The 19,176-nt window shown below is 35.9% G+C and overlaps 2 protein-coding genes across 12 annotated transcripts in view; one reads left to right on the top strand and one right to left on the bottom strand.

Moving 5' to 3' along the window:
* LOC143265178 (uncharacterized) overlaps positions 1-19,176 on the top strand; it is a 430,584-nt gene that overhangs the window by 334,261 nt on the left and 77,147 nt on the right. The window lies entirely within an intron of this gene.
* Positions 1-19,176, bottom strand: part of KaiR1D (Kainate-type ionotropic glutamate receptor subunit 1D) — a 349,648-nt gene that overhangs the window by 25,927 nt on the left and 304,545 nt on the right. For 8 of the 11 annotated variants that reach the window (XM_076535671.1, XM_076535667.1, XM_076535670.1 and 5 more), the window contains 3 exons: positions 12,091-12,111; positions 9,156-9,308; positions 2,560-2,781 (listed from right to left, as the gene is read on the bottom strand). In XM_076535671.1, the coding sequence (XP_076391786.1) occupies positions 2,560-2,781; positions 9,156-9,308; positions 12,091-12,111 (396 nt within the window). The remainder of the gene's footprint in view (positions 1-2,559; positions 2,782-9,155; positions 9,309-12,090; positions 12,112-19,176) is intronic. The other 3 variants (XM_076535673.1, XM_076535672.1, XM_076535674.1) reach the window with 2 other exon arrangements.

Below are 19,176 nucleotides of genomic sequence, written 5' to 3' on the forward strand. Positions count from 1 at the left end.
TGTAATTCTTTTCATATATTTTTCATATGTGTACGTATGTAGTATAATACTTGTGAAGATGAATGAATCATTTATCCTAACCCTGTATTACGGCATCCTCGAAATAACCCCACGTGTCAAAGTTATAATTTCAGTTCATTTTGTCCGTGCAATGGTACACCATTTAATACGTCATGTAATACATGACGGTACTTGTAATAGTGGAGAGTTTCTCGAGTTTAGAATTCCACGTGTCACGAAGTGAAACACTGGCACGACATTTATTATGCTAAATGATCGGCAAGGAATTTCGTTAGAGGTTAGGGGAAGTTACGAGGTGTGCAATCGAGTTTTCGAAAAAAACGTGAGTGGAAGTTTGTATCGTGGAAAGTTTAGCTAAAATTTGATCATAGCAAAGGTCTTCGAGTACTTGAGAAATACGCTTTAAGTTTTGTGTAAGCTGTGATGGAAGTTAAGATACACTTAAGAATTGCTCTGTTCAAGAATATATTTGCTTCTTAGCTACTTGTTGAAATTATTTTATCTTCTTACTTATAATTATGTACTAAATTTTGATCGTCACTAATAATTCTGTTGAGCTGTTTTTTATGATCAACGAATGATTTTTGAATAACTTGTTTAAAATTAATTATAATTGTTATATTTTGAGTTTTGCGCCATTTTTGAAATATCTATACTAACCTAAATTACATGTACTAACTTAAACTATTCATACAAACATAAACTATATATACTAACCTAAACTACCTATACTACTTGTACTAATCTGAGGTTTATCACAACTTGTCAGAAAAATAACATGGACATTTTATTAATAACAATATTATTACTATGTAACAATGTAAGTACATACGTGTTTCAAAAGTGTACTAGCTATATGCAGAATAATATAATAAACATAAAAAATAGGAGAAAAGGTTAAAAAGCTTTTTAGAAATAACTAATAATCTTATCAAATCCTAAAATTTCAAGAAAAAGATAAAAATCTACGAAAGTCCATAAAAGTCTACCTATGAAAATCTTCGATGTAGAATCATGAATACCAAATTTGTAAGGTCGATATTTTTCAAGAGGCTTCGATAGTTGACCCGGTTTCATTGCTCAAAGGTTAATCTTATAAAATCCTAAAATTTCAATACCTATAAAAATCTTTAAAAATCTCTAAAAGTTGAAACCTACGAAGATGTTCGGTGTAGAAGCACGAATACAAAATTTGTCGCTATTTTTCAGAGGCTTCGATGATAATTGACCCTCCTCCGTAGTACAAAGGTTAATAATCTTATCAAGCCCTAAAATTTCGAGACGAGCTAATAACCCAAGAAGCTGTACAAACTCAGTGAACTAACCGAGGCCCTTATTCAGGCACGTCCAACGAAAATCCGATTAATATCGTCGTAAATACAGCGAACGCTTAAACCTTCAAAGAAGCGGCGTTAGATTGTTCAAGTTCTCAGACTCATCTCCTCGAGCACCCTTATCTCGCGACCACGAAACTCGACGCTCTCTGACGCTTCTCCAGCTGAACTTTCGAGCCAGTTAATATGCACGCGAGTGCATTGCATTACTTGTGGCCGCAATTAGCGCGAGAATAAGTAACGCGACGGCGAAAGCTTCAATTAAATACCGTATCCCCGGCCTCGGTTTTCTTTATTCCCCCGACGACGACCGCGGAGAGAAGGAAAAAAGAATACTTAACGAGATGGAGGTGACGGACGAAGAAGGAAAAGGAAATTTCTCGCTTCCGCACGAACCTCGTTCGGCTCCGCTTCTGTTTCCTTTTCATTTCGGAAAAACAAACAGTCGGGGCTTTAACGATACGCGAACGATTCACGTGGAAGGGAAGAAAATTTTTAAGACTCTGCGGATACTCGAGACGCGGAATGAGATTTCCAGGGGTTGATTCGCTACGGAGTACGAAGGGGACGTTATAGACACAACTAGTGGCTGCGGATTTTTATATCTGTTTGGTGCTGAAAAAATATTTCATACGTTTACTTTTCCATGGAATCTTAAGATACACACAAGGGTTGCAAATCGTATTTTTTCGAAACATGTACATTAGCTGATTTTGAATAACAAATTAAATTTTCCAATAGATTTATGAAAGAATTATATGCAGTTTTTTTTAAGGTATATTTATAGAAATTGCTCAAGGAAAATTGTAAATGATTTTTAGAAAATTTTGTATATAATAAATTATACATTGTATGCAGTACAGAGTATGTGAATGATGCTTTGAATACTGCAAATAATTTTACATGAATCTGAATATATAGCATTTTTTATTGTGAAAATTGTAATAATTACAGGAGTGGAGTAATATTGTCAATAACTATAATAATAATAATAAATATAATTTAATTTTATCCATCGCTTTGTGCGATGTGTTAGCAATGTAACAAAGAATACTTTTACTTTATGTAACACGATGTAACAAAGGATTAAAACAAACTCTCAGTATATTAATAATAATGTTGTTACACTCGTGTATAATCGACTATCTTTTTCGTACTACATTTGCAAAATTTAATTTAAGGTGATAATAAAATGGACACTCACCAATATTGTCGTAACGATGAAGGTTTTATTTTGAAGATTCTCGACGATCTGAGTGTACTCCTCTTTGTAGCTTCTCGTAAAATTTATACCCTTAGTGCTGTTCCACGTTCCAATCTTCTTCAAGCCCTCCTTGTTGTTGAGTTCGATAATATCCAGAATGAAGTCTGAGCGAAATCCTTGATGATCGAACTTTATGATCCCTGTCAGCCCCGTCATTTCCACCTGGGCACACCAAACAATTATCAACCTCGCAACTAAATGAATCCACGTTAAACATCTATGATTCGTCAAATTTTATATTCCACAAAACATTTTATTTTTTAGAATGTTAGAATATAAAGAATTTATCTTCTCTAAAACATTCAATTTGTTATTTTAGGAAAATAAAATTAAACAAAAATAAAATTTCGAATTGATTTACACATCAAAGGATTAAAGACCCGTTAAAATCGGAGAATTTAATAGACTTCCAGAGAGAATCCAATATTCAATAATTTTTTATTAAAACATTTCATTCATATGGGATATACCGTCTTTTAATAAAAATCCAGAAAAAACATATTCATGGAGTAAATACGACTTGATTGTGTTTGTTTAGCTATGCACGTACGAAGCGAGCGATACAAATGTAATGAAAAAGTATGAACAGTGCGCAAGTTAAAATAACTTTCATATTCTCATATATTTCGATTGGATTCACCATTCGAGATCTCATATTTTGTAGCTCGTTCAACCGTTCGTTATAAGTACATTTACCGGAAGCTTATCGAAAACTACATCTTTTCTGAACTCTTTGATCGGTCCATCTGTACGAACCCACAGGCATTGCACACTGAATCCACTCAATATTTACAAGCGATAAAACTCGAAACGTTAAAGCGAATCATTGACCGATTCCGAAGAAAGCAGAGCGAATTGGACGCGAGAGGAAGCGGATACACTCGAAAATGGTGGCTGCCTGTAACGGATAGTTCGCGTGATGAAACATGACTGGGAATCAGCGTGCAGAACGAGCGAATCGATTGTTGGCTGCCATTTTTCGTGATTACTGAATGAGCCGCCCGGAAATTTCGTGACCACTGAGCGGAAGACCTTGCTGTTCCGTTGGCTTCCACTTAATCACGGTTAAATGGCGTGGGTAGTTCAAGTATTTCAGCACTTTAGCACTTTCGGGTTCTTGAACTTTTGACTTGGAAGTTGGAGTTTTTGAATGGTTAAAGTTTGGAGTTTTGGAAATTTGAAAATTTGGAATTTTATTTTTAGAGTTTTGGAATTTAGGAATTTTAGAATTTAGGAATTTTGGAATTTTAGAATTTTGGAATTTTGGAATTTTGGAATTTTGGAGCTTTGGAATTTTGGAATTTTGGAATTTTGGAATTTTGGAATTTTGAAATTTTGGAATTTTGGAATTTTGGAATTTTGGAACTTGGGAATTTGGGAATTTGGGAATTTGGGAATTTGGGAATTTTGGAGCTTTGGAATTTTGGAATTTTGAAATTTTGGAATTTTGGAATTTGGGAATTTGGGAATTTTGGAGCTTTGGAATTTTGGAATTTTGAAATTTTGGAATTTTGGAATTTTGGAGCTTTGGAATTTTGGAATTTTGGAATTTTGGAGTTTTGGAGCTTTGGAATTTTGGAATTTTGGAATTTTGGAATTTTGGAGCTTTGGAATTTTGGAATTTTGGAATTTTGGAATTTTGGAATTTTGAAATTTTGGAATTTTGGAATTTTGGAATTTGGGAATTTGGGAATTTGGGAATTTGGGAATTTGGGAATTTGGGAATTTGGGAATTTTGGAGCTTTGGAATTTTGGAATTTTGAAATTTTGGAATTTTGGAATTTGGGAATTTGGGAATTTTGGAGCTTTGGAATTTTTGAATTTTTGAATTTTGGAATTTGGGAATTTTGGAGCTTTGGAATTTTGGAATTTTGGAATTTTGGTATTTTGAAAGTTCTACCTTTTGGATCCTGGGAATTTTTACATTTTTCTTGTGCTTTGGAATCTTAGAAATTTGGTGCTTGAGAATATCGAAAATTTAGAAATTTGCCACTTTGTAAGTTTGAGATCTTAGGACTAGGAGTTTAGGACTTTAGATCCTAGAAATTTAGAAGTTTGGGAAATTGGGAGTTTGGAACTTTAGAACTTTAATTTTGGAAAATTAGATCTTGGTGTAGGACCTTGGAAGTTTAGGATTTTGAAATTTTAGAATTTGGAAATTTTAGGACTTTGGTACTTTAAGATCTTGGAAAATTCGATACTGTAAGATCGTCGAGTCTAAGAGAAACCGTCAGGAAGCGGGCCGTTAGAGAACGTGTTCTTAATTGGCGGGCTGTTAGAGAACGTGTTCTTAATTGGCGAGCCGTTAATGAGCGGGGCGGACCAAGTGATACAACTGAAAACAATTTTACAATAAAATGTATACAACAATTTCCTAAAACTACCTATATTCAACTCTTCACTCTTAGCCACATTATCACAATTAGTAAAAATCCCGTTATCGACAAATACTTCAGCAAGCAAATAAAAATAATACCACAAAATCTTCAAAAAAAGTGAATTAAAACTGCAATATATTTTCCCAAAGATTATGGATTTTCCCGAAACTCTTTTTCCATAGCTGAAACAACATCTTCCACAAAATTGAGGATATTTTGACATGAAATGGCGATGCGGCAAGCAGTAGGAAAATTGGCGAATGCGACCATTACCGGCATAATTACCGGTCGAGCTTTGACACGAATTTTCGCCGGCAAATTACGAAGCGTACACCGTGTTCGTATATGCCGGTTGGTTCTCGGTTACCAGTGGCAATTAGTAAAATTGAAGGTAACATTGCTGTTCGACAGGCTCGCAACGCGTATTTTTATATTACGGCAAACATTATTAACGCTTTACGCGCGACATACGTGTTTGATCAGTAATAACAGTAACGGTACATCGTTAGCGGAGGCAAATATTAAACAGGGAAAAAAACACGGAGAACAAAACGGAACAGCCTGGAAGGAAAATAGCTGTCAGAGCAGCGGCTTGTTATCGGACAACCTGATTTTTTACGTAACTGAATTTCCATCCGTCAAACTACAGCTGTTTACGTTGCTGTTTGCTTCGATTTCCTGTATGCTTCATTTATAGTCGCCTGCTGTGTCCGCGTTTTGTTTCGTTTCGTGTAAACTCTGTTGGCTGTTGCTAATTTTGTTTACTGTCGAACTGCAATCTCGTATTTGTTTGTGGAAAAGTATTTTCGGATTTTGAGGATTAAAATTCTAGTGAATGAAAACTAATTTTGTACCGACACACAAATTTTCCTATACGAATAATTAATTTAAATCAAATGATACTAACAAAAATGTTAGCAGATATTAAATTAATAAAACGAGTTAAACAAATGAAATAATAGTTTAGAAATAATCAAGCAATAAATAATTTTGATGAATACAAAACCTTGAAAGGTTGAATTGTACTAAAAATTAGCTACGTTTTAAAATTATTAAAACGAGTTAAACAAATGAAATTATAGTTTAGAAATAATCAAACAGTAAATAACTTTGGTAAATACAAAACCTTGCAAGGTTGAATCATACTAAAAATTAGCTACGTTTTAAAATTAATAAAACGAGTTAAACAAATGAAATAATAGTTGAGAAATAATCAAACAGTAAATAATTTTGATAAATACAAAACCTTGCAAGGTTGAATTGTACTAAAAATTAGCTACGCTTTAAAATTAATAAAACGAGTTAAACAAATGAAATTATAGTTTAGAAATAATCAAAGAGTAAATAATTTTGATAAATACAAAACATTGAAAGGTTGAATCAAACTTAAAGTTAGCTACGTTGTAAAATGATCAGCCAGTAAGATTTTCTGCGATTTCGACGTGGCACTCAAACTTAATGATCCACGTTAGGATGTTAATAATCCACATAATCCACGTTAGCATCGTGCTAAATGCAGCTGTTTCAGCTCTGTCAGGCTGTTAACAGCTCCGATTCATTTCCCCGATAAGGATGCACCGAAATCTCGACTCCTAAGATCGATTTCGGTTCTATGCAGCCACGTAGCGTCGTGGCGAGCTCGGAATTCACGGTCGCAAAACCGCGAGCTATAATTTGTCAACGGGGCCGACGGGTTCGTTTAACCCGCCAGGTAACTTTCTATTGTTCGTCAGAACAATCGGAGAGCACAGGATGAAGCCATCCTGTACGTCTGCTGCTTTCAGCCAACGACGGCACAGTTTACGGGGTCCTGTATATCAAGGTCTGTGCGTTATAAATAAATCATGCAATCCACGAAGGCCATCCTCTATAGATTACAACACTTATTATATGTATATTGTACGGTGATAGATTGTAGAACCATAGATCACACGATGCATGATTTATTAAATGGAAGATTAATAATAGCAAAATTACCCGATTTATTATAGATTACATGATTCACTGAGGATTATGACGATAAATTATGTAATCCGTCACAGAATGATCAAATTTATAGCTTTTGACTAGAGTCCTTCAGTAACAAAGCTTCAACGTTAATTTTTTAGACAACCGTCAAGTTTCCACCTATAGTTCCTATGACACTTTTTCATCCTCTAAACGAGTACTACGCGATACCACCATAAACCGATTTGACCTTGAACCACCGTCCCAAGGTTAATTTTTTGCTCAAAACACCAATCTTTCTGTAACGGATCATCGATTCACAGACGTGTAGCAATGGTGGATTTACACATATCATGAACCTAAATCAGTAATGTTTCAGCGATAGCAACGGTCGCACATGGCTGCACTCGTGGCGCTCGTTAATAAGCACGAACCCCGTGGTAGGGACAGTCAGATTAAGCATATCGTTATAATGGCTTATTACGTTGCACTGACGGCTCGATCGATGCCCGTAATTCCGCAAAATTAATTCCCCTCCCTGGCGACCTTTGCGTGATACATTCCCGATAAACCATCAGCCATCGTTGCTCCTCTGGCCGCAGAGATACGAGAACCGCAACCGGATGGAAGATGGCTATCGATAACGGGCCAGGGGATCATTGTCGCGTCGGTTGCCCGACGTTTTTGCCCTCTCACGATGCTCCCTTTACGGCCATTTACGCCCGCCAGACATCCAATTACGCAGACCTGCAATTAGGCTACTTGCACGCGGCACTACTACCCTGCTTTATATGCCGCGCTTTTTACGTTTTGGTAAACCGTTTTAGAGGAGTGAATTACAAGCATTGGGAACATGGCGATTCGATGTGAAGTATAGGGTAGTTGGGAAATTAATGTGGAAAGGGCAAGGACGTCTAAAAGAGTAGAGAATGGGTGTACGGAATGATGAAGAGTTATTTAATTAATTATGGTTGGGTGACTATATTTTTATACGAGCAGTTATATAATTTTTTAGGAAGTTTTGATATGGAGATTATAGGTACAGAGATATTATGAGGATGGGACATTTAATGCAGGATTGAGGATTCGGGAAATTTGGGAATTTGGGAATTAGGGAGTTGGGAATTGGGGAATTAGGGAATGGGGGCATTGGGTAAGTGGCAAAGTTGGGGAAATAGGGAATGGGGGCATTGGGTAAGTGGCAAAGTTGGGAAAATAGGGAATTGGAGAATTGGGAAACAGGGAAATTGGGGAAATAGGGAATTGGGGAAATGGGGAATTGGAGAATAGGGGAATTGGGGAATTGTGGAATAGGGGAATCGGGAAATTGGGGAATACGAGATTCGATGAATTTGGGATTTGGGGAATATGACATTTGGAGAATTTGGGATTTGGAGAATTTGGGATTTAGGGAATTGGGGATTCGAGGCATTTAGGATTTGAGAATTTGGGATTTGGGGAATTTGGAATTTGAAGAATTCGGGATTTGGGATTTGGGAAATTTGGTACTTGGGAAATTTGGGAGTTGGGGAATTTAGAATTTAGGGAATTTGGGAGTTGGGGAATTTGGGAGTTGAGGAATTTGAGAGTTGGGGAATTTGGGATTTGGGAAATTTATAATCCAGGGAGTTTGATATTTGGGAAATTTGGGAGTTGGGAATTTAGAATCTAGGAAATTTGGTATTTGGGGAATTTGGGGGTTGGGAATTTAGAATCTAGGGAATTTGGTATTTGGAGAATTTGGGAATTTGGGATTTGGAAAATGTAGAATCTAGGGAATTGGGGAATTGGGAATTGAGAAACTAAAATTTGAAAATTTTTGAATTTTGAAAATTAAAAAATGACGGTATCGGGGAATTAGGAAATTTAAACATTTAGGAACTTACGGGCTGAAAACTTCAGAAACTTGATTTTTATCAACTTAAGAAACAAAAACTTCGCAAATTTGAAAATTCGAAAATTCGAAAACATAATGTGAAATTCATCGCGTCCCTTATACTACAATATCAAAAATACTAACGATGCAAGCTAATATCGCTATTAAAACAAGAGACATTTTAAAGACATAAGTTTCGACCTCGAAATTGAATTTTCCTTCCATGCAAAGTTAACCTAACCTTAAACGCATTCCCATTTCCTCGCCCCGGCGCTGTAAACCTGTCTTTCCGCACATTTCACGAGGTCGTAACTCAGAGAAGTATGTATACTCACGATTTTCATGTAGTTTATGAGTGAATATCCATGAGGCCAGGTGTCGGTGGACTCGCAGGACAACGGTTTGATGTCGATCTGCTGGGACGTGTCCAAATCGTGAAGTGCTTTGGCGAACAGGTGCACGGCGTCGTACATCAACGACGTTTCAGTCTGAAACGATCAAAGGACGGAGCCATAACGTTTTAGTTTCGCGTTAAAATACAGAAACACGTGGCACCCACGGTGAAATTTGTGTGAAACGAATTCGCAAGAAATTCGCGAGCGGCGGTCACGAACGAGTTCAGACGAATCGATTTCAGCGAAATCACCCGTTTAGAAAGGGAGAGAATGGCTGAAATTCTCGGCCGTAAAAGGGAATCGTATCGGGCGATTTGATCGAACGATTTTTGCTACGGTCGAGCTTGTTCCGATCGTCCAAAGGAAAGACCCCCCACACTTACACCGTTTCATGGCAAATTGACGCCTCCTGTTGGAGAGGAATTTGTATTTCGCGAGTCGCCTGCAACGATCGCCTTCTGTCGACGCCATTCACTACGATATCCTACGATGTACCGTAGTTGGGATACCCAATATCCTTACAGGATTTTACGGGACTTTAGCATATTTATACTGAAATGTATGGGCTTTTGAAACGATTCTGAACGAGGGGAAATTGCTCGGGCGATTTTTATTTGGTAATTAGCACGCGATGTTTTGGGGCTGGAAGGTGTTTAGCGAGTTTGAGAATTTTTAGATTTTTAAGGTTTGAGTTTAAGAATTGAGAATTTTACAAATTTAACCCCTTGCACTATTTTGACGAGTCGTGACGCACTCGTACTTCGGCCGTCATCAATTTTACTCAAACTTTTAATGCGCTTCAATTTGGAGTTCAAGTCCAATTACAATTTGCATAGTCCACTATTGAATAATAACATATTGACATAACATTTCAATTTTTTTGTCTATTTTAATATTGTAGCTGTAATTAGTCAGTTCTGACTGACGCACCTGATAAATAAGTCATAGTGCAAGGGGTTACAAATTTATAAATATCTAAATTATTAAATTACCTAATTTCCAAACTAAGTTTGATAAATTTCTAAGTTACCAAACTGCTAAATTCACAAACTTGCTTACTTTGAAATGCTAAGTTATTAAGTCCCATAATCCCTAAATTCTGAAACCTTAAAATTTTGTTCAAATTATTAAATTACTGAATGTTTACTATTCTATATACCCAAAATCCTACATTTTTAGACCCCCAAATTTTCAAATCTCTAAATTTCCAAATCCTTAAACTTTCGAATTCCCTAAATTCTAAATCCCTCATTTTAAAAATTCCAAATGCCAAAATCGTCAAATTCCCAAATCTCTAAATCTCCAAGTCTCTAAATTCCCAAATCACTAAACCTCCAAAACTCCAGATGTCCTAATTCCAAGATCCTTAATTTTACAAAATTTCAAATGCCAAAATCATCAAATCTTCAAATCTCCAAATCCCCAAATCCCTAAATCCCTAAATCCGCAAATCCCCAAATTCCTAAATCCCTAAATCCCTAAATCCCTAAATCTCCAAATCTCCAAATTTCCAAATCACTAAATCTCCAAATCTCAAAAATTCCAAATATCTAAAATTTTTTATTTTGAAATCCCCTAATTCCTAAATCCCTAATTTTAAAAAATTCTAAATGCCAAAATTATCAAATCCACAAATCCCCAAACCCCAAATTTCTAAATTCCCAAATCCCTAAATAACCAATTCCCTACATCCTCCAATGCCAAAACCTCTAAATTTCCAAAAATACCAAATCCCAAAATTTGCAAACCTTAAACCTCCAAAATTCTCAAACCGGCAAATTACTCATACATTGAAATTTTGCAGGAATTCATCCAAAAGTATTTAATTATAACGCATCGCCATGAAATTATACATCTCTCTTTTTCAGTACCCTCGTTATTTCCTCCTTATTAATAGTTTATAAACGACGAATTTCAAAGCCTTCTGATTAATTATGTAGCCCCCCGTAAACGTTGCGAGATTGCTCGACTAAATCTTCCGGCGGGATTAAAAGAGCTAGTTAAAGTGCAAATCTTCTGCTGAGACTCCTGCAGATTCGTTTGAATTTATTTCATTTAACGAGCTTCGGTACAATCTGATTTTCAAGTTGTTATTCATTTTTGCGTTGCCCCGTTTGTTTCGTGTTAAGAAGTTTCATACAAAATGTACCAGTATTACAGAAAAATTAACTGTGATTAATTATTAATTACAAAATTTTTGCATTGTAGGTTCGCTTTTTTGTTTAATTCCATGTCGAGGAATTTCAATAAAACAGTTGTTACAAAACAATTGTGACAAAAGACTTAATTAACATATAAAACTAATTAATTATTTATGTTGAATCATTACTAAAAAATTTGGATGTCAACTAAAACATTAAATGGCAAAAAGTGATGATCTGTCTGAATAAAATTGATGAATATATAATTAATACATAAAACTAATTAATTATTGATGATCAATCGTTATTAAAAAAATTGCATGTCAAATAAAAAATTAAATGATAAAAAGCGATGATCGGTCTGAGTAAGATTCATGAATATATAATTAATATATAAAAGTAATTAATTATTAATGTTCCATCATAACTAAAAATATTTTATGTCGAATAAAAAATTAAATGGTAAAAAGTGGTGATCTTTCTGTGTAAGATTGACGAATATATTTAACCCGATGTTTAACGAACAAATCATTAATTTCGTTAAACAGAAAGATAACACCGCACAAGCGTTCTGTGGATTTCCAAAATTGAATGCAATTTTGAGGATTCCTGTTAATTACTCGGAAAATTGTAAAATTTTCCACAGGGTAAACTAGATTGAGTTGTAATAAGGTTTCTAGGAACAAACTCTCGGTATTACGTGCGATGTTCAATAATGTTACATAAAGCCTTACCTTTATGCAGGTGAGGTTGTTCTACTCAGCGCGTGCATGAAACAAACAACAGTTATTATTTAATAAAGGTAATCTTGATTCCACCGGGAATGTTTATGACGTTCAAATTTCGCAAACGTTAAATTATTAAACACAGTAATTCACCTTAAGCTGAAATGGTTAAGATTTCAAGGCTTTGACACTTTGAGAAAATCATTAGGGAATAAATTTGATCCGAAAACCGTGCAAGAAATTAATTAATTCATTGAACTCATAAACGAAGATGCTGCATAAGCATTTCGAATATTCTATCAGCTTAATTGAGATTATAAGATTTCTTGTTTATGCAGGCTTTCAGATAAACTTTCGATAAGATAAACTATGTCTGATTTCAGTAGAACTTCAAGTATCTTCAGTAGAACCTTTAGTCGATCAAGGATTTCCTGGTGAAAATATGGCGAATAAGAAAATTATTCATTGATTTTTATGGATTTTTAGGAATTTGATAATTGGAGGATGAGGTCAAAATTTGAGAAGTGTTGAGTTTTGGAGAAATAGAGATGTGAAGATCTAGGGATATGGAGGTATACAAATTATGGACCAAAGAATTTGGGGTTGTAGGTCCAAATCTAGGAATTTGATAATGTGAATACTTGGGAGTTTTGGAATTCGAGGATCTATAAATATGAGAATATGGCAATTTGGAGATGTAGAGATTTGGACATCTAGGGATTTGGGGATGTAGGAATTTGGGGATCTACAGGTATAGGAATCTAGAAATTTGAAGAGCTAGAAATTTGGGGTCCTTGGAATTTTGGGGCTTGAGAATTTGGGGATTTAGGAATTTGGAGACTTAGAAGTTTGGGGTCCTAGGAATTTTGGGGCTTGAGAATTTGAGGATCTAGAAATTTGGAGACTTGGAAATTTGGGGACATAGGAATTTTGGGGCTTAAGAATTTGGGGAGCTAGAAAATTAGGATCCTTGGAATTTTGGAACTTGAGAATTTGGGAATTTAGGAATTTGGAGACTTAGAAGTTTGGGGTCCTAGGAATTTTGGGGCTTGAGAATTTGAGGATCTAGAAATTTGGAGACTTGGAAATTTGAGGACATAGGAATTTTGGGGCTTGAGAATTTGGGGAGCTAGAAAATTAGGATCCTTGGAATTTTGGAACTTGACAATTTGGAAATTTAGGAATTTGGAGACTTAGAAGTTTGGGGTCCTAGGAATTTTGGGGCTTGAGAATTTGAGGATCTAGAAATTTGGAGACTTGGAAATTTGAGGACATAGGAATTTTGGGGCTTGAGAATTTGGGGAGCTAGAAAATTAGGATCCTTGGAATTTGGAAATTTAGGAATTTGGAGACTTAGAAGTTTGGGGTCGTAGAAATTTTGGGGCTTGAGAATTTGAGGATTTAGGAATTTGAAGACTTGCAAGTTTGGGGTCTTAGGAATTCTGGAGCTTGAGATTTTGGGTACCTAGAAATTTGGGGACTTAGCAATTCGGGGACCTAGGAATTTTGAGGCTTGGGAATTTGTAGATCTACCAATTTGTCAACCTAGAAATTTGAAGACTTAGAAATTTAAGGACCTAGAAATTTTTGAACTTAAGAGTTAGGTAACCTAGAAATTGGAGGATTTAGAAATTTGGAAGCTTATGAACTTGAGAACCTAGGAACTTAGAAATATAGAAATTTGTCAGTGTGGAAATCTGAAAACCAGAAAACTTGAACACATACCTAAAACGACATATCTCAATCATAACCCAAACCTTCCAAATATCTGCATAACACTTCATTCCCAACAAAAAACATCAACTACTGAACAAAATCCTCACAAACTAACACATAAACTAATAACCACATTCTAGAATTAAAAATGTCATCCCTCACTCCTAACAAAAATACTCGTATGTTATCCCTCACTCTAAACTTCAGAAATCTCCATTCTATCAGTTGCTATACAAAGCCATCAATCTGAGTTTCGTCGACGAGCAACGATAGCCGGAAAGTCAACTTTCATTTCGATTTCATCGAGAAAATTCACGGAATACGTTGCGCGTCCCCGAGGTCCCCGTCCGAGCGATGTTCCCGGATAATTTTCCAGCGAATACGGTGTCTATCTCGAGGTATAGCTTTCCATCGATCGCACGCCGTTAAAAGGATCAAGTTGATCGAAGGACGATGTTCCTGTTGTCGGAAAGTGATCAGTACCACGTTCAGAAAATCGTCGTTTCTTCGTTCAGCTTTCTTCGCCGGTTGCCAAGCAAGGTCCGCCTCGTTTCTAGCCGTTTTACAGGATCTCTCCTCTTTGGACATCCCTAAGATCGGTCACGTACCATCATTTACTCACATCCGCTCAATTTTCCAGCATCCATGTGCACGCGTATTTACATACTCGTTGCTGCTCGCCTAGCTGGCGACTCGTATGGAATCGCTAATGCTCGTACACTCGGGTGCAACGTGGATTTCCTTTCGATCGTGACACGTACACTCGACAATTTTTTAATATTCGGGCTTTTGAATTTTTACAAATTTTTAATTTACAAATTTTGCAATTTTGGAGTTTTGAAATTTTCGAACTTTCAGATTTTCAAATTTTCTAGATACTTGCATTCTATAGATTCCTAAATCTCCAATTCCCCAAGTTTCCCAAATTCTGCAAATTTCTTAGATTTTCCAAATTTCTCGAATTCCTTGAATCTCAAACTCCCTAGATTTTCGAAATTCCAAATTCTACAAATCTCAACTTCACCAAATTCCAAATTCCACAAACTATAAATTCCCTAAATCTAAATTCCCTAGATCCCAAATTCCACGGACCCCAAATTCCCTAGATTCCACATTTCCCAAATTCCAAATTCCCCAGATCTCAAATTCCCCAAATCCCAAAATCCCTAGATCCCAAATTCCCCAAATAGCAAATTCCCTAGATTCCATATTTTCCAAATCCCAAATTCCCTAGATTCCAAATTTTCTAAATCCCGAAATTTCCTAGATCCCAGATTCACCAGATCCCAAATTCCCCAAATTTCACATTCTCCAAATTCCAAATTTCCCAAATCCCAAATTTGCTAAATACCAAATTCCCTAGATCCCCAATTCCCCAAATCCCAAGATCCCAAAATCCCAAATTCTACAAATACCAAATTTCCTAGATTGCATATTCTCCAAATCCCATATTCCCTAGATCTCAAACTCCCCAAATCCCAAATTCCCTAGATCTCAAAATTTCCTAGATCCCATATTCACCACATCCCAAATTTCCCAAATCCCAAAATTGCTAGATCCTGTATTCACCACATCCCGAATTCCCCAAAACCCAAATTCTCCAAATTCCGAATTTCTCAAATCCCGAATTCCCCAAATCCCAAATTCCCCCAATACCAAATTTCCTAGATTCCAAATTCCCCAAATTCCCAAATTCCCTAGAACCCAAAATTCTTCAAATCCCAAATTTCTGAAATTCCGCACAAAAATCCTTAAATTCACCCATCCGTGCATGCCTAAATTCCGAATACCACAAATGCCTGATCCAACTCATTCTCAAGTCCTCGAATACCCAAAAGTAGCGAAAAATCAACGAGCGAAAAGTCTCTTTCGTTCTGGTTGGCACATTTCCCCTAGGGATACCAGATTTGCTCTTGACTGTACGGTAGCCATCGTTGCCTGCATCGTGAATACCTCTTTACCTCTTTTTCCTCTTTTTTCCTTCCACGACTAACGACTTTCTGTTGCCGTGTAATTGAGTAGAGTTACGCGGCACTGACAACAAATGTGATTTCGTATTCGTCGAACTATCTTTCTGTCGCGTTCGTTACGAATTGGAACACTTTTTGGAACGGAACGCACAAATTCCTTCGCCCGGGGTGCTTTAAAACAAATCGGATTAATTGCACGACGGAGAGAATACAAATTTACCGGGGTAATTTCGCCCTGTCTGTTTCTTTGTTAACGAGAAGTGTACCGTCCTTTTTAACTTCGCGAGTTCAATGAATAAATCAGCGAGGGGTCATTGCTGCTGCGTTCAATTTTTCCTTTTAGTTTTGTGTTTTACGTACTCCGACGAATTCCGTGTGTTTTGTTTGCAAATGTCGGGAAAACGATACAGATTGCTGTATTAATTTATTCATGGAACTCTCGAGAGCTATGATTTCACTGCTGATTATAGGTTATGTAACAAGACACGTGACTATTTGGTCGTTAACTTTGCGCAACACGATACTAAAGCTAAGTAATTAATCATAAATAATTACATAGCTTTAACAATTTGAAACTTGTGTACATATACCAATATTTCTTCATACTTGTAATTACTTGAACTGCTCTAAGCTGACTATTTAAAACGTATACACGCGTATCAATATTTCTTTATGCTCGTAATTGTTTAAATAGCATGAAATTGAAACCGGCATATTTATTACCTTAACACGTTAAAAATATATTATAATGCATATCCACTACTATTTAATAATATTCAGATAAATTAATGATAAATGATACATGAATTAACAAAATCGAATTATGTCTGTAAATGTTCAATAATAATCCAATCGTAAATTCTGTGTTTTATTACAGATTAAACGAAACGCAATTGCAGATGTATCAAAATATAATTAAATTATTAATAGCAGGATAAAGGAACAAAATATGCCACTTACCCATGTGTCCGTAATTTTAGCGATTAAAACCGTAATTATAAAGACCGAAGGGGATTACAAAATGGAGGAACATGTCTGAGGAAATGGCGAGACAAAAATTGTTTGTACGAACAAACGAAACATGAATTAATTATAAAATAATGAACATCTCGTTGAGATTTTAAATGAACGTCGCTGGAATTTCGCCGCCAAAAAATCTAAATGACCAGAGGGCGAAGACCGAATTTAACGAAGTCCCGAAGGAAAAGCGCATCTCCAAGCGCATCGAGCGTCGACCGGCTTCCGCAGAGTCGTTTCCTTCGCGTTATGAACGGGTCAGGGATCAAACAAGCGTGCCTTCTTCGGGAAAAGAAATGAATGGAGGTATAGGAAAGGTAGAGAGGCCGAAGGTAAAGAGATATAAAGCTCGGCAACCTTAGAATGCCTTGGGGTGCCTTCCACCACGCTGAGCCTCCATTATTTAACCTCTCTCGGTTGATCTGGTTCAATTGTTTGCGTTTTCATAGGTGAGCCTATGATCTTATTTTCTGCCATTCTCTATCGACCTCTGCTCGTCTATTTCGCACCTTTCGAAAATTTATCGCAAATTTTTATAGTTTTACTTTTATAGTTTTATTTTGTTCTTTCGATTTAGTTAATAAAATATTTTGGGTTACAATTAATGTATGCGGTTGATAGGATATGAACTTTCATATAAAGTTATTCGATACATATAACTCACAGTACATAATAAACATATCACTCGTAACACTCATGTGTGTACTGCATATGAACTGTAACATAAGATGGCGCATAACGTAACATGGAAGGTATTTGGCGTTGTATTAATTCGAGAATTACCGAGAATGTTAAAATGATTTATTTCAAACTATAAAATTTGTTCAATCAAACCTTGCAAATTTACAAATAATTATTTATAACAAATCAGTGTACCTTCAACAGAGAAGCCATCGATGTACATACATGTACATACATTTAGCTAGGAAAATGTTGAACGTCAAGTTGAGTACATCTATCATTTTTGAACTAATATACCTATTGTAACAATTGAATATACCTATCAAAATTAAATATACCTATTACAATAATTGTATACACCTAATATTAAAATTGAATGTATCTATTATTAAAATTGAATATACCTAACTGACCGAGTTACCACCGGAAGTATATTTCACCAATGGAAACAAGATATTTCCAATATTGGAAAAAATGAAAGTTACAGTAACCTAAAGCGTTTCCCCGAACAAATTAGTAAAATGGCCGAAGGTTTCGTACATCTCGAGCGTGGATGAAGCACTTAGGTTTGTCTATATCGTCAGACATCACGTGGAGTGTAGAGCACTTTCCGGTAAAAAGTATCCAAGAAGTTTACGCGTACGTGCGAGATGGCCGATGCAATTTGAGCTTTTTAAGAGCCGAAAGCTGGCGTCGGATGCGGCAGATGTTTCTTCCCACGGGATGGCCGAACGTCCAGATTCGCTACTCAACTTTTCCGCGGTGTATACCCAGCCAGATGTTCGCAACGATATAATTTGTTCACGCTATGCCGCTCCAAGAACTACCAATCAGTTAACCCCAGCTGTGAACTTGTTTGAATTGCGGCGAAATTGTTGATACTTGAATCAAGTTGGACAAAAATTTGATATCTGAGACATGTAATGATCTAGGTGGAACAGCAATTTCTGACAATAAAGATGTGATGGTTCATCGGATGCTGTTTCAAGGATTTTATATGATGTAATTATATACATTTTCTTCTCGGAAACATATTATTCAGTGGTGAATGTGATCTTTGAATAAATGCAACAAGGTTTCAACAATACGATATTAAAGATATCTAAGTTACCTATTGTTTAAGAAGAAACGTGGATAATTTTCATTTTACCCATGAGCACAGAATAATTTCATTAAAAAGAAAAAACAATATTCCACAATATATGTATAGTCGGTATGTTATTTTTCTGTCAATAATAAAATATTAATTTGTTCAATTTCTGTTTCGTAGCCGTCGATCAGAAACGTCCACAAATCATTATCGTATTTATTCAAACACAAAGAAAGAAAAATGAGAAAAATAGTTCAATAAATATTCTTGCGTGTCCTTATTGAAGGATCGAAAAAAATGTCGTTTGTATTGCGTAGATAAAGTCCTCAATATGTGATACATTTTTTTTAAACTGATCAAGCTGGTCAACCTTTTAATCCTCTATCAACAGGCTATGTTTCGATGACAGATTCTCGATAGAGTAGTAAATACGGTAAAATTGAGAGATTAAATTGAATCGAATTTCTAACAGCCGGTGTAGAGTTCGATTGATCGCGAGAATTTCATCAGGGTAACTACCCACGCAATTCGACCTACTTCCACATCGTGTTTCTCATTCCAGCACGTATAAACTCACCAATGAAACGACACCGTATTACGTGATACGTGCTATCTCTGTGT

Source organism: Megachile rotundata, chromosome 9, assembly GCF_050947335.1.
Source record: "Megachile rotundata isolate GNS110a chromosome 9, iyMegRotu1, whole genome shotgun sequence".
Taxonomy (NCBI): Eukaryota; Metazoa; Arthropoda; class Insecta; order Hymenoptera; family Megachilidae; genus Megachile; species Megachile rotundata.